This window comes from Delphinapterus leucas, chromosome X (assembly GCF_059928025.1).
Source record: "Delphinapterus leucas isolate spDelLeu-1000000601 "Yukka" chromosome X, BTC_Dleu_Yukka2, whole genome shotgun sequence".
Lineage (NCBI taxonomy): Eukaryota > Metazoa > Chordata > Mammalia > Artiodactyla > Monodontidae > Delphinapterus > Delphinapterus leucas.
In genome coordinates this window covers 127,173,717-127,199,897 of record NC_143150.1, presented here as the reverse complement: position 1 = coordinate 127,199,897, position 26,181 = coordinate 127,173,717, and the positions used below count along the sequence as shown (strand labels likewise).

General features: G+C 45.7%; 2 protein-coding genes across 9 annotated transcripts in view; both read left to right on the top strand.

The window, feature by feature from the left end:
• Positions 1-16,997, top strand: part of WWC3 (WWC family member 3) — a 120,897-nt gene extending 103,900 nt beyond the window's left edge. For 3 of the 7 annotated variants that reach the window (XM_022559862.3, XM_089904805.1, XM_089904809.1), the window contains 6 exons: positions 981-1,146; positions 8,208-8,372; positions 10,442-10,534; positions 12,324-12,551; positions 12,698-12,825; positions 14,265-16,997. In XM_022559862.3, coding sequence (XP_022415570.1) covers positions 981-1,146; positions 8,208-8,372; positions 10,442-10,534; positions 12,324-12,551; positions 12,698-12,825; positions 14,265-14,331 — 847 coding nt within the window. In that variant the 3' untranslated portion in view covers positions 14,332-16,997. The remainder of the gene's footprint in view (positions 1-980; positions 1,147-8,207; positions 8,373-10,441; positions 10,535-12,323; positions 12,552-12,697; positions 12,826-14,264) is intronic. The other 4 variants (XM_089904808.1, XM_089904807.1, XM_089904806.1 and 1 more) reach the window with 4 other exon arrangements.
• Positions 16,998-20,978: 3,981 nt separating this feature from the next.
• Positions 20,979-26,181, top strand: part of CLCN4 (Cl-/H+ antiporter 4) — an 80,322-nt gene continuing 75,119 nt past the window's right edge. Inside the window, exon 1 of one of the 2 annotated variants that reach the window (XM_022559807.2) lies at positions 20,979-23,484. The gene's annotated coding sequence lies outside the window, so the exon portion shown is untranslated. Of the gene's footprint in view, positions 23,485-24,853; positions 24,927-26,181 lie in introns of those variants that run through there. The other variant, XM_089904811.1, reaches the window with a different exon arrangement.

Genomic DNA, 26,181 nt, shown 5'->3' with positions numbered 1-26,181 from the left:
GGGCAGTACATTGACCCCAGCTCTACGCATAGGCTTTTCACCTTTCCCTCTGTTCCCCGAATTTCTCTTAAAGGGGGGGACTGTTGAGGGACTCCCTCTGCCCAGATTGAATACAATAGGGCCCTTTAAGTTTTGTTTTTTTCTTTATTAACTGCTTTATTGGGATATAATCTCCCTACCATACAGTTCACCCATTAAGTGGACAATTCGGTGGTTTTTAGTACAGGCACAGAGCTGTGCCCCCAACATCACACTCAAGTTGAGGGCGTTTTCATCGTGCCGAAAGGAAACCCCATACCCATTACCAGTCCGCCCAGTCCTCCCAGCCCCTGGCAACTGCCCGTCTGCGTGCCATCTCCAGGGATTTGCCTGTCCTGGGCCTTTCTTGTAAATGGAATCATGCGATGTCCCTTTACGTCTTCCCCGGAGCAGCCTGTGGGTGAGCGCTGGACTCGGGGCAGACATGTCTGCAGTAGAGGAATAGCTCAGATGGGCAGGCACCGCGAGGGAATCGCTTCCCGGCGGGTCCTTTCCAGCAGCACTTTCGTGTTGCTTTACTTCCACGGTTTTCCATAAAGAGCATCATGTTTCCAAAGCTTGCTACTTCTTCCTAACAGCTTTCTCTGGATTTATTTTCAAGAGGAATTTATTTCCGAAAGAGAAAGTGCACGGCAGAGGGGAAAGGGTGTGTGTTCAGGGATGGGCAGGAGGCTGGGCGGGCTCGGGGAGAGGGGGTTCCAGGATGCTGGCATCTTCAGCGGCTGCAATTGGGCGATACACACAGACAGACCCTCTTAATGAAAGGCCTTGTAGCTCTGTCTTCCCTACGAAACAGAACTGCCTTTCATTTTATAAGAAAAGCAACTGTCTTCAGTCACTGGAAGCAAATATTGGGTGTGTCTGCTGCTGTGCTCTGAGTGCAGCAGTAAAGTCAGTGCCCTGATGAACATTTTGGGGGCTTTTGCCATGCCCGCCTTCAGGAGTTGGCAAGCCGACTCGGTGGACAGTGGCTGTAGCAGCTGCGCCCAGACCAGCCCCCCGCACCCAGAGCCCTGCTGCGTTGGTGTCAGCTCCATCCAAGGACACACGTTTGCTGGCCAGGCAGACCCTTACGGCCCGGAGAAACTTCAGCCCCCACCTCTGAAGGTAAGCAGAAAAGGACAAAGGATTTCGCGGAGCCCCTGATCTTTTGCCTCACAGCACCAGGTGCTGCCCTGGAAGGAGGGCCTGTGTGCCCTACATGAGGGAACTGAAGTGAGTGGCCTCAGGTCTGTAAACAGCAGGTACCATGGAAACGTCTGTCTACTTTAAATTAAAAGGAAAGGACAATTAAACGGGGTGGATTTTTACTCCTTCGTGTGCCATCTTCAGGGCCGCGTGTGGCTCAGGGTGTTTTGTGGGTCCCTAACGTTTTGGACGCTTGTCGTTTTTCTCCGTTTCTGACATTAAGAGCAGTGAAGCATCCTTTTGCCCCTTCTGTTCACCCGATCCTAGTTGTGCCCATCACTGTATCTCCACTGGGGAAATCTTTCAGGTTTGTGGTGACAAATGTCTAAGGAACGCAGTGGGGTTGGGAGACACTGTATCAGTGCTCGATTGCAACTTCGTTTCCCAACTGTTCAACTCATCAGAACATCTACCACCACAGCCCCTGATCTCAGTCCAAAACACAGGTCCTGAGAGAAGTGAGAGCTGCCTGCTTGCAGCCTCCCGCACTGCAGCCCATGCAGTGCCTCGGGCGGAGAGATGTTCTGGGCGCGACTGCCGGTCATGGCCATTATTCCTCTTTCTAAGAGTTTGACAAGCGTTGGCCCACATCAGGGGCAGTAGCTGTGGGAGGCTAGCTTGGTGTGTCCGCCTCCCTCAACTTTTAATTTTGAAGCACTTCAGATCTACAGAGAAGTTGCTAGAATAGTACAACACATACTCGTATCCCCTTCAGCTAGACTCCCCAGTTGTTAGTTCTTCACCACATTTGCATTATCTCTTTCTACGTGCATGTGGTAGCTGCCAGGCATTGCAGATGCAACAGCAAAGTAACAAATGGAAAGTCCTGCCCTGTGGGTAACAGGGTAAACCAGTAAAATACAGCAGCATTTGTGATAGTCAAAGGGGCTACTGAAGAATGAGATGGTAGGGAAGCAGGGTTTGCATTTTTAGAAAGATTTACCATTTTAGAAAGGGTTACATTTAGTAATGTAAATTGGCATCTACAAACATCAGGACTGTAAAATGGTGCAGCCGCTATAGAAAACAGTATGGAGTTTCCTCAAGAAATTAGAATTAGGACTTCCCTGGTGGTGCAGTGGTTAAGAATCCACCTATCAATGCGGGGGACACGGGTTCAAGCCCTGGTCCGGGAAGATCCCACATGCCGCGGAGCAACTAAGCCCGTGAGCCACACGGCCCGCGCGCCCATGCTCGGCAACAAAAACAAGCCGCGGCGATGAGAAGCCCGCACATCGCAACGAAGAGTAGCCCCTGCTCGCCGCAACTAGAGAAAGCCTGTGCGCAGCGCCTGTGCGCAGCAGTACAGACCCAATGTAGCCAAAAATAAATAAATCTATTTAAAAAAAAATTAAAAATAGAATTACCATATGATCCAGCAATTCCACTTCTGGGTGTACATCCAAAAGAGCTGAAAGCAGGTCTCCAAGAGATACTTGCACATCCACGTTCATAGCAGCATTATTCACAGTAGCCAAGAGGTGGAAGCAGCCCATGTGTCCATTGACAGCTGAATGGATAAGGAAAAAGTGGTATATATGTACTATGGAATATTAGCCTTGAAAAGGAAGGAAGTCACGTCACAGGCTACAACATGGATGAAGCTTGAAGACATTGTGCAAAGTGAAATAAGCCAGTCACAAAAGAATGAATCCTATACGATTCCACTTATATGAGATTCCTAAAGTAATTAAATTCATAGAGATAGAAAGTAGAATGGTGGTTACCAGGGGCTAGAGATGGGGAAATGGGGCGTTGTTGAATGGGGACAGAGTTCAGTTTGGGAAGGTGAAAAAATTCTAGAGATCTCTTCCACAACAATGTAAGTATATTTAATACTACTGAACTGCACAATGAAAAATGGTTACAATGGTAAATTTTACTTATTTACTTATTGTTGGCTGCGTTGGGTCTTCATTGCTGCGTGCGGGCTTTCTTTAGTTGCAGAGAGCAGGGGCTCTCTGTTGTGATGTGCAGGCTTCTCATCGTGGTGGCTTCTTTTATTGTGGACTGTGGGCTCTAGGCGCGCAGGCTTCAGTAGTTGTGGCGCGCAGGCTCAGTAGTTGTGGCGCACGGGCTTAGTTGCTCTGCGGCATGTGGAATCTTCCCGGACCAGGTCTCAAACCCGCGTCCCCTGCATTGGTGGGTGGATTCTTAACCACTGCGCCACCAGGGAAGTCCATGATGGTTAACTTTATGTATTTTTTATAATAGAAATGAAAGGTCATAGAAGTCTCACTGAGAAGGCAGTTTTTGAGCAAAGTCCTTAAGGAAGGAGTCTGGGAGCCTTGTGTGGGGCTGGGTATGGGCATTCAGGTGCAGGGAGCTGCAAGTGCAGGTGGGGTCGGGGTAAGGAGGCATCAGAGCTGAGGACAGAGGGAGTCAAGGGGCCACATCATATAGGGCCTACTCAGGACTGTTGATTTTTCTCTGAGAGCATTGGAAAACTGGTGGATAGTTTTGAACCCAGGGGTGATGTGATCTGACTCACTTTTTAAATTTTTTCCTAGAATAATTTATTGACATGAAATTCTCATGAAATGAACCCTTTCAAAGTGAACATTTCAGTGAGTTTGAATACATTTACAATGTTGTGCAACCACCACTTGTCTCTGGTACCAAGACGTTTCTTTCACCCCAAAGTAAAACCCCATAACCATTAGCATTCACTCTCCCTTATCTCTCCCCGGCCCCTGGCAACCACCAATCTGCTTTGTTTCTATGGATTTGCCAATTCTGGTTGTTTTGTGTAAATGGAATCATCCAGGGTTTAAAAGATCAGACTCCAGGGGATCGTAGCCAAGATGACAGAGTAAGGAAGAGCTCATCTCCACCCACAGGTGTACCAAAAGTACGACTGCAGTTGACCCTTGAAAAACACAGGGGTTAAGGGTGCTGACCCACCTCACAGTTGAAAATCTGCATTTGGGAGGTTTTTTTTTTTTTTAACACCTAAAGGAACTAGAAAAAGAAGAACAAATAAGATCCAAAGTTAGTAGAAGGAAAGAAAGAAAGATCAGAGCAGAAATTAATGAAAGAGACTAAAAAGAACAATAGAAAATATCAGTGAAACTAAGAAGTGGTTCTTTGAAAAGATAAACAAAACTGGTAAACCTTTAGACTCATCAAGAAAAAAAGAGAGCCTAGATAAATAAAATCAGAAATGAAAAAAAGAGGGGACTTCCCTGGTGGTCCAGTGGTTAAGACTCACAGACTGCATGGCATAGCAAAAAAAAAGAAAAAAAGGAAACGAAAAAAAGAAGTTACAGCTGACACCACAGAAATACAAAGGATCATAAGAGACTACTATGAACAGTTGTATGCCAGTAAACTGGACAACCTAGAAGAAATGGATGAATTCCTAGAAACATACAATTTCCCAAAACTGAATCAGAAAGAAATAGAAAATATGAACAGACTGATTATTAGTAATTAAACTGAATCAGTAATTTAAAAACTCCCAACAAACAAAAGTTCAGGATCAGATAGCTTCACAGGTGAATTCTACCAACATTTAAAGAAGAGTTAACACTCATTCTTCTCAAACTATTTCCAAAAATTGAAAAGGAAGGAGTGCTTCTGAACTCATTCTATGAGGCCATCATCACCCCGACCAAAACCAAAGACACCACAAAAAAATAAAGCTACAGGCCAATATCACTCACGAACATAGATGCAGAAATGCTCAACAGAATACTAGCAAACCATGCTCAAGTGGGATTTATCCCAGGGATGGAAGGATTGTTCAGTATCCACAAATCAATCTAAGAGATATACACCATGTTAGCAAATTGAAGAATAAAAATCAAGATCATGTCAGTAGATGCAGAAAAAGCTTTTGACAAAATTCAGCATCCGTTTATGATAAAAGATCTCCAGAAAGTGGGTAGAGAGGGAACATAACTTGACCATATATGGCCATATGTGATAAGCTCACAGCTATCATCATATTCAATGGTGAAAAGCTGAAAGCATTTCCTCTAAGATCAGGAGCAAGGCCCACTCTCACCACTTTTATTCAACATAGTATTGGAAGCCCTAGCCACAGCAATCAGACAAGAGAAAGAAGTAAAAGGAATCCAAACTGGAAAGGAAGAAGTAAAACTGTCACTGTTTGCAGCTGACATGATACTGTACACAGAGAATCCTAATGACGCGACCAAAAATCTACTAGACCTCATCAGTGAATTCAGTAAAGTGGCAACATTTAAAGTTAAGGGATATAAAATTAATATACGGAAATCGTCTGCAGTTCTATACACTAACAATGAACTATCAGAAAGAGAAATTTTAAAAAAAATTCAGTTTACAGCTGCATCAAAAAGAATAAAATACCCAGGAAGAAATCTAACCAAGGAGGTAAAAGACCTGTACTCAGAAAAGTGTTAAGTCATTGATGACAGAAATTGAAGACAACACAAACAAATGGAAAGATACACCATGCTCATGGATTGGAAGAATTAATGTTAAAATGACCATACTACCCAAGCCAGTCCACAGATTGAATGCAATACCTATCAAAATACCAAAGGCATTTTTCACAGAACTAGAAAAAATAATCCAAAAACTGTATGGAAACACAAAAGACCCCGAATAGCCAAAACAACCTTGAGGAAGAAGAATAGAGCTGGCGGTATCATGCTCCCTGATTTCAAACTGTACTACAAAGCTACAGTAATCAAAGCAGCATGCTACTGGCACACACACACACAAAAAAGACACATGGGTCAATGGAACAGAGCGGAGAGCCCAGAAATAAACCCACACTTATATAATCAACTAATCTATGATGAAGGATGCAAGAAAACACAGAGGGGAAAAGACAGCCTCTTCAATAAATGGTGTTGGGAAAACTGGACAGCTACATACAAAAGAATCAAACTGGACTACTTTCCCATTCAATTTTAAAATGTTTAAAGGCTTAAATGTAAGATCTGAAACCATAAAACTCCTACAAGAAAGCATAGGTAGGTATGCTCTTGGACATCAGTCTTAGCAATGTATTTTAGGATATCTCTCCTCAGGCAAGGGAAACAAACAAACAAAAAACAAATGAGACTTTATCAAATTAAAACGCTATTGCACAGTGAAGGAAACTATCAATAAAACAGAAATGCAGCCTGCTGAATGGGAGAAGATAGTTGCAAACGTTATATCCGATGAGGGGTTAATATCCAAACTATACAGAAAACTCAGACAACTCAACATCAAAAAAACAACCAACCTGATTAAAAACTAGGCAGAGGACTTGAATAGACATTTTTCCAAAGAAGACGTTCAGATGGCCAACAGACACATGAAAAGATGCTCAGTGTCACTAATCATTAGGGAAATGCAAATCAGAACCGCAATGAGGTATCACCTCATACTTGTTAGAATGGCTATCACCAAAAAGACAACAAATAACAAACATTGGAGAGGATGTAGAGAAAAGGGAACCCTTGTGCACTGTTGGTGGGAATGTAAATTGGTGTCACCACTGTGGAAGACAGTAAGCAGGTTCTTCAAAAAGTTAAAAGTTGAACTGCCACACCATCTTGCAGTTCCACTTCTGGGTATTTTTCTGAAGAAAGCAAAAACGCTAGTTAGAAAAGATATATGAACCCCTATACTTATTACAGCGTTATTTACAATAGCCAAGATGTGGAAACAACCTAAGTGTCCATTGTCAATAGATGAATGGGTAAAGAAGATGGGGTATATATGTGTGTATATATGTATACACACAGACACACATATATACACATACATATGTATATACATAATATGCAGTGAAATACTGGCCATAAAGAAGAAGGAAATCTTGCCATTTACAGTAGCACAGATGGACCTAGAGGGTATTATGCTAAATAAGTTGGAGAAAGAGAAATACTGCATGATTTCGCTTATATGTAGAATTAAAAACAAAACAAAACGAATGAACAACCATAACAAAACAGAAACAGACTCATAGCTACAGAGAACAAACTGGTGGTTGCCAGGGGGGTTGAGGGGGTGGGGATGAGGGAAATAAGTGATGGAGATTAAGAGGTACAAACTTCCAGTTATAAAATAAGTAAGTCACGGGGATGTCCTGTACAGCATAGGGTATAAGGTCAATAGTATTGTGTAAACTCTGTATGGTGACAGTCGGTAACTAGAGTTATCACGGTGATCGTTTTGTAATGTATTAAAATATGTAATCAGTATGTTGAACACCTGAAGCTAATACAACATAGTAAGTCAATTATGCTTCAGTAAAAATTAATGAATGAATGGCTCATACAGCATGTGGCCTCTTGTGATTGGCCTTTCACTCAGCCTAATGTCTTCAAGGTACATCAGACTGTAGTATCTACCAGCACTTCCCTCCTTCTCATCGCTTGCATGAGTATGCCACGTTTTGTTTATCTTCTCATCCGCCCGTGGATGTTTGGCCTACTTCCACCTTTTGGCTGTTTGAGTAAGGCTGCTATGAACATTTGTGTGCAAGTATTTGTTTGAACACCTGTTTTCAGGTCTTTTTGGTATACACCTAGGAGTGGAATTGCTGGGTCTGACTTCAGTTTTTACCAGGATGTCCCTGGTGCTGTGTTGAGAAGGGTTTGAAGGGAGGAGGGAGGCGTGGAATCCAGGAGACGGGTGAGAAGCCTCCTGCGCTAATCAGGCTCAAGACGATGGTGACCCCAATGGAGGGTTGGTGATAGGAGGTCAAAACATGCTTAATCTCGAACACAGAGCCAACAGGATTTAATCTTGGACCAGATATAGGGTGTATGAAAGAGAGCTGGGTCCAGAATGACACGAACCCTTTTTTTGCTGGAACAAATGGGAAAGTAGAGATCCTTGGCAGAGGGAGTATCAGAAATTCCATTTTGGACGTGTTAAGTGTGAAATGCCAGTTAGAGCTCCAGTGGCAATGGCAAGGTTGTTTGGTGACTCCACTAATTTAATGCTTGTGTTCTAGAAAGAGTCGTGGTAAACAATAAATTACTATCTAGGTTGATAAGGAAACCAACACAGAAGATCTCTTCCCGGAAGAGGTGGTGAGTCTGCCGAAGGAGAGGCCCAGCCGCAGGGCCCGCGGCTCACCCTTCACGCGGAGCAGCACCGTTGTCCGTTCCCAGACTTTCTCGCCCGGAGCGCGAAGCCAGTACGTTTGCAGAGTAAGTCGGGAGTCCTTTGCCACCTGCCTGGAAGGATTCTTCATCGGTCGCGGGCGGGGCTGGGCAGCAGAGGGTTGGAGCTCCCGGCAGATCCTCACCTGCACGCAGGGTTGAGAACTCTGAGACAGGTGGAGGGGGAGACCCCACCTGCTGTGGTCCGTGGAGACAGGACAGCAGGTTGGAGGTTGGCCGGCCGTGGCCGTGTGACAGTGACGGCACGGACTAGCAGAGACGAGGCGCTGTTGAGGATAAGTGCTCACGACGCGGCAGACTGGGGCGCCGTTTGGCTCGAGCAGAGCTTTGACCCTCCCGCTCCTCTGACGGGGCTCGTTGGAGAAAGCATCTTCCCTTGAAAGGGCTACCACGGAGCCGCTGCATTAGGGCAAAGCCAGAGTTTGATCATATGAGAGAGGCAGACCCTCAGGCCTACGTGGGAGACACTGAGGGGTCTCCAGGCCCACCCTCAGGCTCAGAAATTGGCTAGGACTCACGGAACTCAGAAAAGCCGTCGTATCCACGATGATGGTGCGCCGCAGGGAAGGGGTGCAGACAGACGCGCAGAGGGAAGAGGCGTCGGGCAGCGCTCTGGAGGGACCGGGCAGAGCTTGCAGCCCTTCTCCCGCAGCGGAGTTGTGCGGCAGCTCTCACCTCTCGGAGCAGTGGCAGCGTGCCCGGAGCATAGCCGACCAGGGATGCTCACCCGAGGCTTGGTGCCCAGGGGTTTTGTAGGGGTGGTCACGGGGCACAGCTGGTGGCCGGCGTGGCTGATCTTCCTCTGCAGCCCCTCCAGGGTCAAGCTGGTGGCCCAGGGCCCCCTTCACATTGTCAGCAGAGACTGTGCGGCCGGGCCAAGGTCCCCAGGTAAACAGAGACCCTTAGAACGTTCTAGGGACTTACAGGTCACTGCCCAGGAGCTGAGCAGGGAGCCCACCTTTCTTGGGCAGGGAATCCTTTACTCACAGGAGGGAGCAACAGGGGCTGGGGCCCGGGTGGCCACGTTTGCGAGGCCTGCAGCTCCTCTCCCCACGCAGTGACGTGTCCCGGTCGCGCTGCCCCGGGCAGCCCAGGGTCAGGCGGGGCACTCCTGCCCCATCAGGCTGCAGCCCTGTGGGGCCTGATGCTTCATCACGCGGCTGGAGGTGCCTGATCGAAGGCCATCCTTCCTTATCCTAGACTCTTGCTGAACCCCTGTGGAGCAGGCTCCTGCCTGCTTGCTGAGGAGGATAGGGCGGTGAAGGAGGAAGCCCTTCACCTCCCCAGAGACAGGCCTCCAGCGTCTGCACTGTGCTTTGCGCCCTGCACAAAGGCACACGCACTGACCGGCGATGCTTCTAGAGGCCTCTGTTTTTATATGTTTGTGATGACTGGGAGGCACGTAAGTGCAGTGCTGCAACATTTCCTGCTATCTGGGGTTCATTGGCATGGAAAGTAAGGCCGTGAAGGCCAGGACTTTGCTTTCACACAGATACATGTTGATCCTGAAATGAAAACCTGCCGCCAAATGAAATACGTAACGTCTCGGCCCCCGTGAAGTCGGCATTATTTATTTTTCTTTTTAAAGACAGGCCTTTTCCCTTGACGGGCAGGGTGGGTGTTAGTGGTGTGGGCTTGTCCTGCCAGGAACGAGGTTCTTATCTGGAACGCCACTCTTCCCAGCTCTCGCCAAAGCTAGAAACACAGCAAATGAGAATGACTGATAAAAAGTGAAAGGCGCTGAGGGGAGTGCGGGGTTTTCATGAGCGTCACACCGTACCGAGTGGCAGTTGGCATTGACAGGACCGAAATTGTGTGGCTCAATTAGCTTGGAAAACCTCAGCTGGTTCGGTTGATGGACCTGAAGCAGGGGTGGGGCTGGGGGTTGGTCTGCTTATTTGGTTTGTCTTTGTTTGGCCTGAAACTCCTGTGTAGGGTTTTCTTGTAAGCGAAACCCAAAGTCTTGGTAAAAGCTCTAAACGTCATAACTGTTTGAGCACCTGCTCGAGAAACAAAATAATCCAGTTCAGAGTACACAGAGAATGAATGTTGAATTCTTGAGGAAATGTTTCTGAACCTCCGTCTTTTTGGTGTAGCTTTATCGTAGTGACAGCGACAGTTCAACGCTGCCCCGGAAGTCCCCCTTTGTCCGAAACACTTTGGAAAGACGAACCCTTCGCTATAAGCAGGTATGTGCCACGGAGACTATTCTGCCGTCTGTATGTACGCTGGGAGTTACTTCTACAAACCTGAAGGGGTAATATTTTAGGTAAGATTAATTGAAAGGTAATATGTGTATTTCCTTGTTTACTTAGATATAATTTTTAGAAGTGTATATAGTGTCAATATGTTACCCATATTTGTTAATTTCCTAAGATAATGTCATAATCTAAGATAATACATGATCTTTACATTTTAAAATATAATAAATTAATAAACAGCCATTCTGTATAAGAGATTCTTCTTTCTTTTTTGACAAGGGAGTATATACAGTTTAGAAAATTTGGGTCTTTCAACGTGGCACATTCTCCTACATAGGACTGTTCTACAGTTTTCCTTTATATACACCGGATTTTTTCTCCACATCACGCCAGTTTACACAGTTTTGCTCCTTTTAATTTGTAAGGTAGTGGTTCCCTGACTTTCCCGGGCAAGAATTCTTTGAAGGAAAAAGAAATTCCCAGATCTCCTTGTGGTGGTTGTATTTAGAGTAGCCGCTGACTGAGAATAAGAAAATACATGACTCAGTAACAAAAATATTTCTCAGCAACCATGCTGTTGGCATTTTGGCCTAGGTCTGTCTTTGTTGGGGGCTGTCCTGTGCACTGTGGGCCGTTGAGCTGCATCCCTGGCCTTGACCCACTAGTTGCCAGTATCACCCCCCCACAGTTGTGACGACCAAAAATGTCCCCGGAGGGCCCAAGTCACCCGTGGTTGGGAACGAGTGAGCTCTGCTATGTATTCAGCAGAGCTTTTAAATGAGTTTGTGTTTATTAAGTCACTTAGGTTTGCATTTAACTTCTGTATATGTGCAAAATAGTGTTATGGGTGTGTAAAACGCATACAGTTATTCAGTCCTCCCAGCAACACTGATAGGCTCGTGGATTTGTGATTTTGTTGCACTAACTGCCTTCCCTAGCGTTGTTAGCCATGGCGTGGGAAGTACTGCTCTCAGCTCCGTGTACAAAAGTCTATTCTCGTCTTAGAGCTTTCTTGAAAACAGGAGACTTGGTTACTTCAGGCGTGTATGGGGAGGAGCGTTTTTTGTTGTTGTTGATGTTTGGCCTCGCTGCGCGGCTTGCAGTTGTAGTTCTCCGACCAGGGATTGAATTTGCACCCCAGCATTGGAAGCGGGGAGTCCTAACCATTGGACTACCAGGGAATTCCCTGGGGAGGAACGTTTTTGACAGCTTGTGTGTGTTTAACCAGAAAGCCCTCAACGTGGTTTATAATGTGCTTTTTTCCCGTTATACAGTAGGGCATTAAGATTTTGCCATGTCGGTGTATCTTTCATCTTTTTACAATAGCTGCGTTTTCTGCGGGCCTTATAATGTATTTGATCACTTTTCTCTTGTCAGGTATTTAGGACTTTTTCTGTCATAAACCTTTTGCACATCATCAGCTGTGCCTTTCAGATCCAAGTCAAATGAAATTTCAGAACCAAAGAAAACACAACATTTTGTGGCTCTTGCTTATATTGTCAAGTAGCACTTGAGAAAGATGACGCCCTCCTGCCCCGTGTGAGAGGGTCTATCTCTCTGCGCTTTAGCCAAAGCCTAGGTCGTCATTACAGCGGACAGCTTGCTGTCACTGGCTCGTTACCGGAGTGGAGGTTTGAACCCGTGTCGCCCACATCCGTGTTGTGTTGGCGTCGGGCCACGCTGCGGGTGTCTCCCTCCAGTGGGGTCGGTCACTCGGGGAAGAAGCTGCAGGCAGGGCGCGGGCGGGGTGGGCGCGCTCACGGCCGCCGTCTCGCAGCCCTGCAGGTCCTCCCTGGCGGCGCTGGCGGCGCGCACGTCCCTGGACCTGGAGCTGGACCTCCAGGCGTCGCGGACGCGGCAGCGGCAGCTGAACGAGGAGCTGTGCGCCCTGCGCGAGCTGCGCCAGCGCCTGGAGGACGCCCAGCTCCGCGGCCACGCCGAGCCCCCGGCCTGGCTGCTGCGCGACGAGCGCTTCCGGAGCCTGCTGCGGGAGGCCGAGAGGCAGGTGAGGCCCCGGCCCGCCAACGGGGGGAGGGGGCAGGCGGGCGGGCCTTTCTCGCCTCCCGGTGCCCGGAGCTGGCAGGGGCTTCCATCGGTCTTCCTTAAAACTGGAAGCAAACCCGTCTGGTTCACCCCGCGTTGCTGTTCCAGACGAGACAGACCAAACTTGACTTCCATCAAGAACAGGCAGCTGAGAAGATGCTGAAGAAGGCCTCCAAAGGGGTGTGCCAGCTGCGCGGGCAGAACCTCAAAGAGCCCATCCAGGTGCAGGCGTTCAGGTGGGGAGAAGCCCAGGCCTCACTCTCCCGCTTGCTTTTTCCTGTCATACCTTTGTCATTATAAAGAGTAAAGTAAGTATTGAGAAGGACCCACAGGAGGTCGAGGACAAAGCAGGAATCTCCCCTGCTGTTAGCATTGTGCGGAGTTTCTTCCGATCTTGTTTTCTAAACACTGTTTTTTCATGCTGCTTGTAATCACAGTGTGGGTTCGAGTTTGCATTTAGCTCTTTTTAAATTAAAATACCCCATGTTGCCACATCATCTGTTGTCTTTTTTGGCTGTAATGTCTCATCTAACAGATATAATTTACCTATTTTATACCCTGCTTCTTTCCAAATGTTTGCTCCTGTAAACAGCACAGTGATCTACATATAGATACATATGTGTATCACCTTTGCCTTTTTAGTTAACTTTTTTTTAAATTTAGTTAACTTTTGATTGAAGCATAATAGACATACAGGAAAGCATGCATATCGTCCTATATATGAAATATTTCAGTGAATTGACATAAACCCTACATGGCAAGAATCAAATGTTATCAGCACCCCCAGATTTCCCACACCAGAGTAACCACCATCTTGAATTTGAATAGTGTAGATTAGCTTTCCCTGTTTTTATTTTTTATATGAGGAAAATCACCCAGTCAATCTATTTTCTTTTGTGTCTGGCTTTTTAAAAAATTGAGGTGAAATTCACGAAGCATAAGATTAACCATTTTAAAGTGAACAATTCCATGGCACTTAGTACAGTCACAATCTGTATTCAGTTCCAGAACATTTCCATCACCCCAAAAGGAAACCCTGTACCCCCGGTAAGCAGTCACTCCCCATGCCAACCTCTCGTCAGCTCTTGGCAGCCACCATTCTCCTTTCCGTCTCTCTGCGTTTGCCTTTTCTGGACCTTTCATATAAGAGGAGTCATACAGTATGTGGTCTTTTGTGTTTGGCGTCTTTCACTTTGGATAGTATTTTTAAGGTTCATCAGTGTTGTAGCATGAATCAGTGCAGTGTTCCTTTTTAGGGCTGAATAATGTGTGCCTGACGTCTAGCCTTAATTTTTTTATACCTTGAATTTTTACCTCCCCATCATGAAAGAGTATAAAACACTATAGCTATCTTCCTTCAACTATGATTTAGAACTCCGTGTATAGTTTTTCATTTATTCATAAAGAAAATATTTGCTGAGCATCTACGTATACCAGGCACTGTTCTAGGCACTGGAGACAAACTCTTGCCCTCATGGGGCTTTGTAACTTCTATTAAAATTTAGAGAGGGGGCCGAGGCAAGAGACTTTAGAGGGTTTGTATACAGATGTGCCCCTGGGGATTGAAATTCAGTGTGTTCTCTGAGTCAGAAAAGCTGTCATTGATGGCAGAGCCTCTTGCCACCTTTCGCTGCATTTCTATCAGCCTCTAACCTGTAATTCTTTCCAATCGCAGGGAGAAGATAGCATTTTTTACAAGACCAAGGATTAACGTACCTCCTCTGCCCGCCGACGATGTTTGATGTAGTGCTTTGTACACATAAAGTATTTATCTGCCTGTTTTATTTTCATGAAGTTCTTAGACTAGCTAAATTTGTCTTTAAAATATTTGTGCAAAGCTATTAATATACACATTTTGTAAAAAATAAATAAAAACAAAACACATATATCTATACATATATATTTTATAATAGTGACGGCAACAGGGCTTGGTTTTTCCTTGTTGTGAAATTGACATCTCTGAAGACAGGTTATTTTATAAGAGATCAATTATCACGTTAAGAGTGTACAGTTTTTACGCTGTTTTATTTGACTTAAAGGCTGGAAGACAGAAACGAAGTGAGTTCAGGCAAATTCACTGTATTGTAATTTATTTATAGTACTTTTTTTTTCCTTGAAGGAAAATACTGACTTTAAGATGTATTTTAAGACTGAAATTTTGTTCTTCAGTATTTGTCATGCGGTAGAATGGAACTTTGGGGCCGGTTTTGTGTCTGACATCGGAAATGCAAACACTATGTGCTGAACTCGTCACTCGTCCCGTTTCTCCTGTGTGCATTTATCATGTATATTGTACACTTTCGCACCCTTTGTGTTCTGTTAAGATGCCACCTTAGGGGCTCAGGTCCTAAGTCAGTGCGGGGCGCGCTTTGCGGAGCTCGGTCTCCCGCGCGGGCTGGGCACCCATAGCCCCTGGTTTCCGTGCACCTTTCCGTGCCCACCCCGGGGTCTGAGGCTGGTCACGGAGCCCCCGGCAGCCACACAGCTCACCCTCACCCGGCCTCGGCAGCCGCGCCTGCCTTTCCAGTCCGCCCCATCTGATCCTGACCGACAAGGAGGGCGGTGGTGGAGCTTCTGCTCTGCTGCTCTGCCCTGCAGGAAAGTGAAAAGAGAAGAAGGAAGGTGCGTTTTCACTGAGTCACTGGATCCGCTGATGGATAGAGCAGTCACGACATGGACACGATAACCTTTGAAGGCGCTTTCTTGAGGAAGCCAGCTTCCGTGGGAACTACAACTACCCGGCGAGTCACTCACAGGAAAGCATGTGCTTTCGATCGGAGGGCCCCCGCCCCATACTGGAGTCGTCCCAATATTTCGTAAGAAATCTTAGAACTAGCTCATGAGGAAGAAATTCTTTACATAATAAAACTACACCATCCTTTAAAAATGCCAGGTGGTATAGTTTGCCTAATACGTATTTATTATATATGAAATGCACTCTCCTTCATGAGGCCTCAGAGAAGTAAACGAGGTGAGTCACACAAAATGTAAGAGAAAACGGAACCCTCCCCCTGGGTCTTTGTGCCCCTCCCTTGAAAGTGCCCCTCCCCCCTTAGCAGCATCTCTCTTCTCCTTGGTCTGTAAGCACTCCCTTGTATAACCCACCTTCCTTTTCACATTTATTAAAAATGAATTTTGTAAAAGCATTTCATTGATATGTGACCTATCACGGACAGTGAAGTTGTCTGTGGTGGTAAGGCTGAAAACTCTGTGCTTTTTCACACTTGTCACTTCTTGCTATGTATTTCTGCCTCTAGTCCCGGTTTTTTTTCTTTTTTCTTTTGCTAATTTCTCTGCATATATACCCACAACAGAGGTAGAGACACAAAACACATGAGTGCTTGCCAGAAGTGTCCCCCCAGGAGACAGCGTTGCTGCTCGGGTCAGGTTGGTGGCAGGCCCTCTCTGTCCCTAGCTGTTGAAACTTCAGATTGATGGGTTGGCTGCCGCTGGACTCGGGGGTGTGTGGAGAGCAAGTCATATGCGTCTGAGGTACATGGCTCCCCAGACGTGGGAGAGCCCCGGCCGCGTTGCCGGGCCTGTGTTTAGGCACTGCCACTTGAAGCTCTAAGTGGGTGGAAGGGTTGAGGTAGCTTTCCTGCTAACCCCTACAAAGTAGCAACGTGGGAAAACCCACTGTGCCGATACAGAAAGCCCGCAAGGGTTTTCAAATGTCACTGCCCACTAGACACAGGTTTCTGTTTGGAATGCTTCCCCACCCCAGAGTTAAAAAAAAAAAAGGAAAGAAATCGCTCCTTTGCCCCACCAGAAACAAATGCAGCCCCAGCTTTGGTGTCAGTTCAAGGAGCGCTGTGTTTTGCGCCTTTCCCCTGTGCTTCTCCGCCTCCCTCCTGCGTCTGTCTGCTTTCGCACCTGAATGGGACCATAGTCAGAAAGGAAGGAAAAGCTAGGCTGATGAAGGACGGGGAGGTGACGGGTCCGTGCTACTCGCAGGCTGTGCTGGAAGTGGCACGTGGACAGCGACAGAGGCCAGGCCAGCAGGCAGGGCACGAGGCACCCTAACTGGCTTCTCTTTCGTGATCGATTGTGCAGCTTCCGACTAGTTAAGACTGCCACCCCCTGGAAAATATCCCACATGTCCGAAAAGTGAAGTCCTGTCGTCTTAAGGGGTATTTTCGTATGTTTAAGTTTGCCCATAATCGTGCCTTGGACAATCCGAAGTCTGCCACCAGGGTCCTTTAGAAACAGTGTGATGAGTAAAAAGGGAATTCGGTCTTCACTTCATCTGGTCACGTAATTGTCACCACCAAAATAAGTAACCTTCTGTTGTGGGAATAAGTTATAATCAGTATTCATCTCTATTTTTGTCACTGTTCTAATTGTGTCATTTGTATTGTTTGAAAGTATTTCTTCTACAAAATTAAACTAACCTGCCTTAAGAACAGAATGGAAATGTGTGATTTTTTTAAAAAATGTAATTAGAGACTTAAATATATTAAAATGTTTATAATTTTTTTCAACATAAAAGTAGAGGTATGGGGGCTTCCCTGGTGGCGCAGTGGTTGAGAGTCCGCCTGCCGATGCAGGGGACGCGGGTTCGTGCCCCGGTCCGGGAGGATCCCACGTGCCGCGGAGCGGCTGGGCCCGTGAGCCATGGCCGCTGAGCCTGCGCGTCCGGAGCCTGTGCTCCACAACGGGAGAGGCCACAGCAGTGAGAAGCCCGCGTACCGAAAAAAAAAAAGAAACCCTGTTCCGGTTAACCGTCACCCCCATTTCTCCACCTCCCCCCCCTCCCCGCCCCCGGTAACTGCTAATCTTTCTCTCTCTGTGGATTTGCCTATTGTGGACGTTTCCTGGAATTAGAATCACATGCTATGTGTGCTGGCTTTGTTCGCTCAGCATCATGTCTTCTGGGCTCGTCCACATTGTAGCCTGTGTCAGGACTTCACTCCTTTCTACTGCTGAGTAATATTCCTTTGTGTAGATTGACCACATTGTGTTTGTTTGTTCGGCAGTTCGTGGCCATTTGGGTTGTTTCCACTTTTTGGCTGATAGGGATAATGTTGCTGTGTACATTTGTGTACAAGTTTTTGTGTGGACATAGGTCTTTGTTTCTCTTGGGTCTATACATAAAAGTAGAATTTCTAGATCATATGGTAATTCTATGTTTAACCATTTGAAGAACTGCTGGACTATTTTCCAAAGCAGCTGCCCATTTTATATTCCTACCAGCAGTGTACGAGGGCTTCAATTTCTCCACTTCCTGGCCAACATTTGTCATTTTGATCATTGTCATCTTCATAGGTGCACAGTGCCATCTCAGCGCAGTTGTGTCGGTTTTTAATTCACAGGATCCATCCCCCCTACCACACACACACCTTTGTAATTTGTGTGTTTTCTGATCTCCCACAGCCTGGACTTGGCTCATTGTATCCCTGGGTGTAGTTTAACATGTTCCTCTGAACTTTATTTCCTAAAAATAAATGCTGAAAAAAAGCTGCTGTTGAACCTAAAAGCTTGATCAGATTCCAGTTCGTTTTTTTCCTTTCTTTTTTGGGGGCTGGGATGGGTGGCAAGACATATCTTCATCCATCAGGTAGCTTATAATGTTTTTATAGGGTTTGCAACTATTGATAATCAATACCTAGATCCATTAATTCACTAAGGGTTGAAAAATGACGATATTCTCTCAATTCTTAAAACATTATTATTTACTTTGAAATGCCTTTATAAAGAGAAACTTACTAGTCTCTTTGGTTATCCAGTGGTACAGTTTGTATGGGAAAAGCAAGATAAATGCTTGATTTTTTTCTTTATTGACCAGTTTTGAAAATAATTGTTTCCCCAGCAGTGTTACAGTGGTGACCAATTTTTTTTTGGTTTTTGGAAATTTTTTTTTTTTTAGTATCGTTATTATTAACACAAATTTAAATATGTTTGGTGTGCTTTAATCCATTGGAGTTGTTATCCTTATTAACGCTCACATTCCGTCCTCTGTAGCTGGGGCAACCTCTACTGGTTGACTGCTGGGTCCTTTTTTATATGTCCCCAGGACTCTGAGATGGCTTCCTTGCTACTGAAACGGAGCGGGACCCTACAGAGCCTTTCCGGGGACAGACACTTGCCCAGGCCCCGTGTCCCCTGCCCACCTCTTGTATGTAGAAAAGCTTTAGCATCCTAGACCTTCCCTGAGTTCCAAAAAAAAAATTTAATAGAAGAAAAAAAAAACCAGAAACCAAAGAAAATATTCAAGTAAGACTAATAACAGTTTAGCCATAAAACAAGGTCAAGGGACTTTAGTTCTTCCTCAGGGGCTATAGATAATACCCTGGGCCGTACCCTTCAGTTGTCTGCAGGCACTAAAACCTCCACCAGGTGGAAGAGGTTAATTGCGTGCTGGTCACATAGACCCCAGACCAGTTGGAACCAGAGGTTGATGATCGAGATTCCTGATTTTTTAAATCACCCTGTTACCTCACCATCAACCAGTGAGAGAATTGTGCACGAGCTAGCTGATCACACACCCTGTCACCCTCTCCCTCACACTGTCTTTAAAAACCCTTCCCTGAAAGCCACTGGGGAGCTCGGATCTTTTGAGCTAAGCCGCCAGTTCTTCCTTGGCCTTGAAACAAACGCTGCGCTTTCCTTCACCACAAGCCGGTGTCAGTACATTGGTTTTGCTGCTCCATGGGCGAGGGGACCAGGTTTGGTTCGGTAACACTACCCTGCTTGACCAGATGTTTGTGACCTGGAAATGGTCATTTCTCCAGGGAGACTTGGTTTCTTGGTGGTAGGAGTACTCGTTACTGCTGGGTTAGTCATTGTTTTTAGATTTATTGTCTGTCTCTGTTAAGTAGACTGACAATATTTTCTTGTCACGCATCTCAATTTTTGCTTTGAAACAAGTGATCAGACACTGCCACCTCATTTTGGAGCAAGATTTGCAGGCCCTTGGTTACATCCAAAGGCAGAGGCTGCACGTCCTTTGGTTTGGAAACATCGTGTCTGGGACCTGTGGCGAGAGGCACGCAGCCTTTTGGAATCTGTGGTTTTCCGTCCTTCCCACCAACAGACACTCTGGCCAGATTGCTTTTCCTACTCTGCAGTTACAGGCAGAATCCCCTGGGTAATAAACACAAATTGTTTTATTGCAATGGAATTAGTTTAAAAGAAACGCTTCACAGCACTGCCCAATAGAACTATGTGCAATGATGGAATTATTTTATATCTGCACTAAAATATAGTAGCCACTAGCCACATGTGGCGATCAGGCACTTGACATGTGGCTAGTGTGACTAAGGAACTGAAATTTATTTTAAAAATATTTTTTAATTTAAAAAAATATTTATTTATTTATTTAGGCTGTGCCAGGTCTTAGTTGTGGCGTGCATGTGGGACCCAGCTCCTCGACCAGGGATTTAACCTGGGCTCCCCGCATTGGGAGTGCAGAGTCTTACCCCCTGGACCATCAGGGAAGTCCCTGAATTTTAAATTTTATTAATTTAAATTAATTTAAACTTGAATAGCAGCTTGTGGCTAGTGGCTACCTTATTGAAGCAGTGCAATTTTACCCTGTATTACTGTGTAAGGGGAATAATTATGTCCAACTGGCCAGGGGTTACATGCCCTGCTTGTCCCCGTGGGTGGGTTTATGTGAGTTGACAATGGTGTGCAAATGAACTGGGCCACATGGGGCTTTATATATAGGTGTGTGTGTGTTAGATTGTGAGTCTTTATAACTTTTTCCACTTGGCTCAAAATATGCTAGGTATTTTGATAAGTATATATAGGGGTACACATTTTTCCTTGCGTCTCAGGCTCCAGTAAGGCTCTGCAAAGCACTGCTTACTCTTTCCAGAGCCCTCACTTAAGCCTCAAAACGCCCCCAGGTGGTGGATCCTTTTACTACCTCTACTGCTCCCCACTTTCTAGAAGGGAAAATCGAGGCTTGCAGAAGCTTGACAAATAGCACAGACAATAATACTGTAATGTGGTTGTTATGTAATACTTCAAGATGGTGTCTGAGAACATCTGAAGACATTGTTGGTTCTGGTGTAACACTGTATCCCAGAGACAGTTTTTTTTTTTATTTTGTTTTGTTTTTTACCATGTAGTGTGCTTCCATGTCTATGAAAACTTCCCTTCCCTCTCTGTGTCCCAGTCACTGGGTTCCGCTCCCCAGAGATAACCACCCTTTGCAGCTTCCTGTGCATCAATTCTGAAATAGTCTATGAAGATACAGGCAATCGTACTTCCCACGTGCCAGCAGTACCACATTTAAGGGATTATAATGAAGCAGAGCTTCCAGCATGTTATACAATGGTGAACTCTTTAAAATGACTGGGAAGGGCCTGCCCTGGAGGTCCAGTGGTTAAGACTCCGCGCTTCCACTGCAGGGGGCCTGGGTTTGATCCCTGGTCGGCCGGGGGATTAAGATCCCTCATGCTGTGGGACTCGGCCAAAAAAAAAGGAAAAAAAAAGCCTGAGAAATGGAAGATTTGGGTGAATCAAATTATACTTTATAAGCAGGGTTTCTCTGCTTCGGCACTAGTGATATTCTGGGCTGGAACCTTCTCTGTTGCAAGGCTGTCCTGGGCACTGTAGGTTGGTGAGTAGCATCCCGGGCCTCCACCCACCAGATGCCAGGGGCCCCCCGCCCCCCGCCCCGAGGTGTGGCAGCCAAAACTGTCCCCAGACAGTGTCCAATGTACCAGCAGCAGATAAGAGGAAAAAAATGTAAAAGATTCAAAGGGATTAACAAGTAGAAATCTGTGAAGAAAACAGAAGGTGCCAGTATGGAGAAATTAAAGCTCAACGGTTATTACATAAGTGTTTGAAGAATCTTTTCAGGAAGGATGTTAACGGCTATCTTTCAATCTTCGCACATAGCAGAATAAGAAGTGAATTTAAATGGAAGAGAAATTAAGGCTGGACCTACAGACGATGAAACGGTAACATCAGTTCTGAGCTGCCGTCTTCCTTCCTGAAGATTTTTATGAGCAGAATAACCTAGGATGGTTAGGAATTGTTCTCTCCGGGCTTTGCGGTTAAGATTTGAGAATCTTCAAGGAATGAAATCTGCGTTAAAAAGTAGCAAAATGTACATAATCCATGATCATGTCTCCTACAGTGCTTTAAAAAAAAAAAAAGCAATAGCTGTTTCTTGTTACAAAAGCAATGCATGTTAATCGTAGAAAAATTAGAAAATGCAGCTAAGCTAAAAAGAAGAAAATGAGAAATACCCTTAATCTCACTAATGAGTGAAATACTAAGGTTGATACTTTAGTGAATTTGCTTCCCAGTTGTTTTCTCTGTTCAAAGGTATTTGCTTGCGAAGACATAAATATATTAAACTGTAGGGGGGGAAACTCTTCCCTTCTTCCCCTCTAGGTTTTTTGACTGGTCTAATAATTAAATTGACATAAAATGGACGAACAGGAGAGAAACAAATTTAATTTCCTACGGTAGGAGAGCCCATAGAATTCTGAGACTCCAAGAAGTCACCAAAGCAGGCAGCTTTTGTACCTTCTAGACAAGGAAACCATAAGTTTGTGAAAAATTGGAGAAACAAAGGGGTTTGGGCTTGGGCTAGCAAATTAGTGCAAGTAACAAGGTTTGTTTATACCGCCTTCCAGGTGGTGAATCCCTTTCTCCGTAATAAGGATGCCTTTTATCCACCTGGTGGGGGGCAGGGTACCTTCACATGCCTTTGGGGGGACCAAGGAAGGTCAGAGTGTCTTTTATTTGCACAGGCTGTTTCTTAAGTAACTTTAATTCGAAATAATCAGTATGCCAAGTGGCCTATTTTGGGGGTGGCATCTTGTGCTTCCCTTCAACACCTACATACATTCGTCGGATCATTCAGCACATAATGCTTTGGAGCTTGCTTTTTTTCATTTAAGACACCGTGAATGTCCTTCCATGTCGAAAAGTATTACCATACCTGTTTTAATTCTTGTGTTGTACCGATGTCTTATAAACTTAACCTACCCTCTGTTCCTGGCCACTTAACTTGCTGCTGGTGCTTTGAGGTCATAATATTGCAGCAATTCTTCCTTTCACGATTCTTTCCGTTCCTTTCCTTTTTTCCTAATGAGGTTAGTTCCTGGAGCAAATGACAGCAATAGCTGTTGGGGCCACTCTATGTTTCAACCCGCGCATATTTGCAAGGTTTTTGGTAGGAATTGCTAAACATCCCACCAGGAAGACTGTTCAATTTACATTCTTATGGGGGGGTAATCTTTTCTTTTTTTTTTAAGTCCTTGCCGAAAGGACAATTTCATGGGTGGAGGTGGAGGATGTCGGAAGTGATCTCATTCTGTTGAAAACTGTGCGCCCCAGTTTTAGGCTTTTCCTTAATTGCCTGTTTGCTGTAATGTTCTTCACACTTGAACAATCACCTGGAGAAGAAAAGGTGAAACCTACTGGCAAAAAAGTCGCCCCACGACGAGGAAGGTGCCTCTGCTTGAGTCATTTCCGCCGAGCCGGAACACAGAGCAAGTCATTTCGGACCTCGGAGGGCATTTTATAGACCGCCCCGCGTCCCAGCTCCCGTCGATTCTTGGAACTCCCACCACCGTAGTCCCGGCAGCCCAACCCCAGCGGGCAGCACGTCCCGTGTCAGGGACGCGGGGGTTCTCTGTGCACCCGGAGGAACCGACTGTATGAGGTTTGGAAGGGCCGGCCTCCAGAGCCGAGGTGACCCAGCCTGCCGGGCAGGGCTGAGTGGCTGGACGGAGCACGTGACGCTCGCAGCCTGGCTCTCGGCTCGGGGTAGTGGGGGCCCGCCCCGCGCGCCGAAGGCTGAAATCGGCTTCTGCCTCCGGCAGGAAAATGACCTTGTCAGTGTCTTTCTCTAGCGGACCCTCAACCCACTGGAGCAGGGGATTTCGGTAGCATTTAAATTTTATATCTCAGGAATCTGAAAGCAAAAGGTAAGTTGCTTATCACTGAGAAAAACAAATGAGAGGAAGGACCTGGAATACTGTACGGCCACTTTGTTGATTTTTAAAATCGAGTTGAAAATAATCGATCGCTGTGCGAGACAAGGGCCATTATTTAGCCCCAAATTAGAGACTGACCTTCTGAACAGAAATGTGGTTAATCAGGAGGGGATGGTGGTAAAAGGGCCCGGGGTTAAATATAGAAGGACATGAAAGCTGCCGGAATAAATAGCAAGTAAGTAACTCTGGCCTGCTTGTGAAACAACCCATTTCACATCTCTTTCGGGGGCGCCAGCGAAGGGAATGTTAATATTGCAATTTGAACTCAAACGAAAGGAAACTAATCTATATGAAACTGGAATACAAATAAAAAGAGTTCCTGCTTTTGCTCTTTCACATTTCAAAAACGTTTGTGTGGTTTGGCAAGAAAGTTGATATCTTCACAGTTTAAGTCTGAAATATGCCATTTCAAATTTATGAAATGATCACAGTTGGAATTTTCTAAGTCCCTCTAGGCAAGGCTGTTTCAGTTGTGAATGAGAAATATTGACATTGTACATATTTTCTGTAATAGAAGACTCACTTCCACAGAATGTGATAAAAATTAGAAAACGTACAATAATGAGTTATTGCGAATTAACTTTCATGTGTGAGAGATCAAATTCTTTGCCAGAAGATTTAGGAAAACAGACACAAGTACAACCATGCTCATGCACTAGCGCTTTACTTTAAACAGTCAAATGTTCAAGTAAGAAGTATAACTACGTGGTGTCACTGTTGTTTTCTTCGGCAAAAACACGTTGATATTGGAATGCAGGTATCGAGAGTAATTAAAAGCATTATTCATCCGTGCAGTTGGTATTACATTCCACAATGAATATGCTTCAAATTAATGCATTTGATATACGGTTTGAAACATGGACCCTCTATGCAAAATATGTATATTCACTCTGTATTTTAACTGTCATTTTGATTTGCACAAAATAGATTTATTTATTTAGTTCTCCATTGCATTTGATAAAGACTTTTTAAAAATAAAAGACTAAATTATTTCCTTTCATTACTAATCCCCTTATTGAAATCCTATTCCTGCGTGGAGCCTGGGGTCATTTGGGTCTCCCCTTCTGTGTGCCGTTTGTTTCCCACAGTTGGTAGAAGGCTAGGCCAGCTGCCCACACCAAACACACCGCCCTGAAAGGAGGCCAGAGCGAGGCTTCCCGGCCACTCGCTCCTCGCCTACAGGGACTTCCAGGGTCTTCCCCCGCCCCCCTCCCCTCCTCGCCCCCCCTCCCCTCCTCGCCCCAAGGGCGTCACGTGGCGGCGTGGGCCCGCCTCCCGGTGACGTCAGCGCGCTCGTAGCCGTTGAGCCGAAGAAAGGATGCTCTAGGATGCGGTGCAGGTGGGCGACCGGCCTGCGCCATGCGGCACTGCAGGTAAGGGACTCTGCAGGAGGAGCCCCTGCAGCCCGTCGGCGAAAGTGGGGTTTCTGGCTGCTGCGGCTGCTGCAGGCACCAGGCAGCAGGGGGGCGCGGAGGGCGGTTGCTGCAGGCTCACGCGTGACTTGGGTCTTGGCAGGCGCACCCTGGGAAAGTGGGCACGGGCCAGACTGAAAGACCCGGGCCTCTTTCACAGGAGGGGAAGAAAATCAGGAATGATCACAGTACAGGCATTGTAAGGAGAGACAGGGGCTGCTCGTCAAAGATAACTGTCTACCGACGGTCATTGTGCTTCTTAAATAATGACACATTTACTGATTCTCCTTACAGGGGTTTGTCCTCAGTAGTCAGCCTGATTTCTTTCAAAGCCAAGCTGCTTTGCTTGAAATGGAATGGAAACTTCTTGGTTAGCATTTGAAGAGCTAGATGTGCGGTCTAAATTGTTTGGCATTATTTTGCAAGGTTCCGGCATTTAAAGGGGATATGTCAGAAATGTGTTTGTTTTCTCCGGGTGTTTTAAATAGATTAAAAAATAACAGTATCCAATAAAATAAAATAAAGCTTCCAATGTGCGTGTAGGAGAGTGCAAACCAGCTACATCTGTTAAGAACAAAAAGGTCTTTAGAAGGGGGTGGAGCTGGAAATGAACACCAAAAGCCATGAATTTCCAGTGTTCTTTTTAATTCCATTGCTAAGTAATTTGCTTGCTGAAAGAAGGGGCTTGATGACGCAGTGGCAGATGGAGGGGGATCAGCTGACTTCAATTTTAGCAGGACAGGAGGTGGGATTTTAATGGACTCTTTTGAGAGTTCAGGCCTGTGTTTACATTCCTTTCTCTGGTTCGCATACGACCCGAGGCCAGGACATGTGTGGGTACCCTTAGGAGGAGAATGTGGCGTTCTTTCCTGTAAAACGTGACCCCTCTGGAAGCCGTGGTATCACTGAATTGTATTGGAACTCACACCATGGATCATTTGACCCATCCAGCAACTGTGGGGGGACCTGTAAAACAATGGTATTTTAGTTGATAATTAAATAAGGCATTTCTTTCAGCCTTTGGACACCCTGATGTGTTGCTGCAGTAATTCAGTAATTAATTTACTGCAGTTTTCTTCATTTGGTTCAGGTTGGCTATTAGAGTCAAGGTCCTCAGGCCCCTACCTTCCCTTGTCCCCCAGCCCAACCCTAGACAGAGCAGATGAGAGACAGATGTAGTAGAGACCTGATTCCACTTCTGGCTTTGGGACTGTGG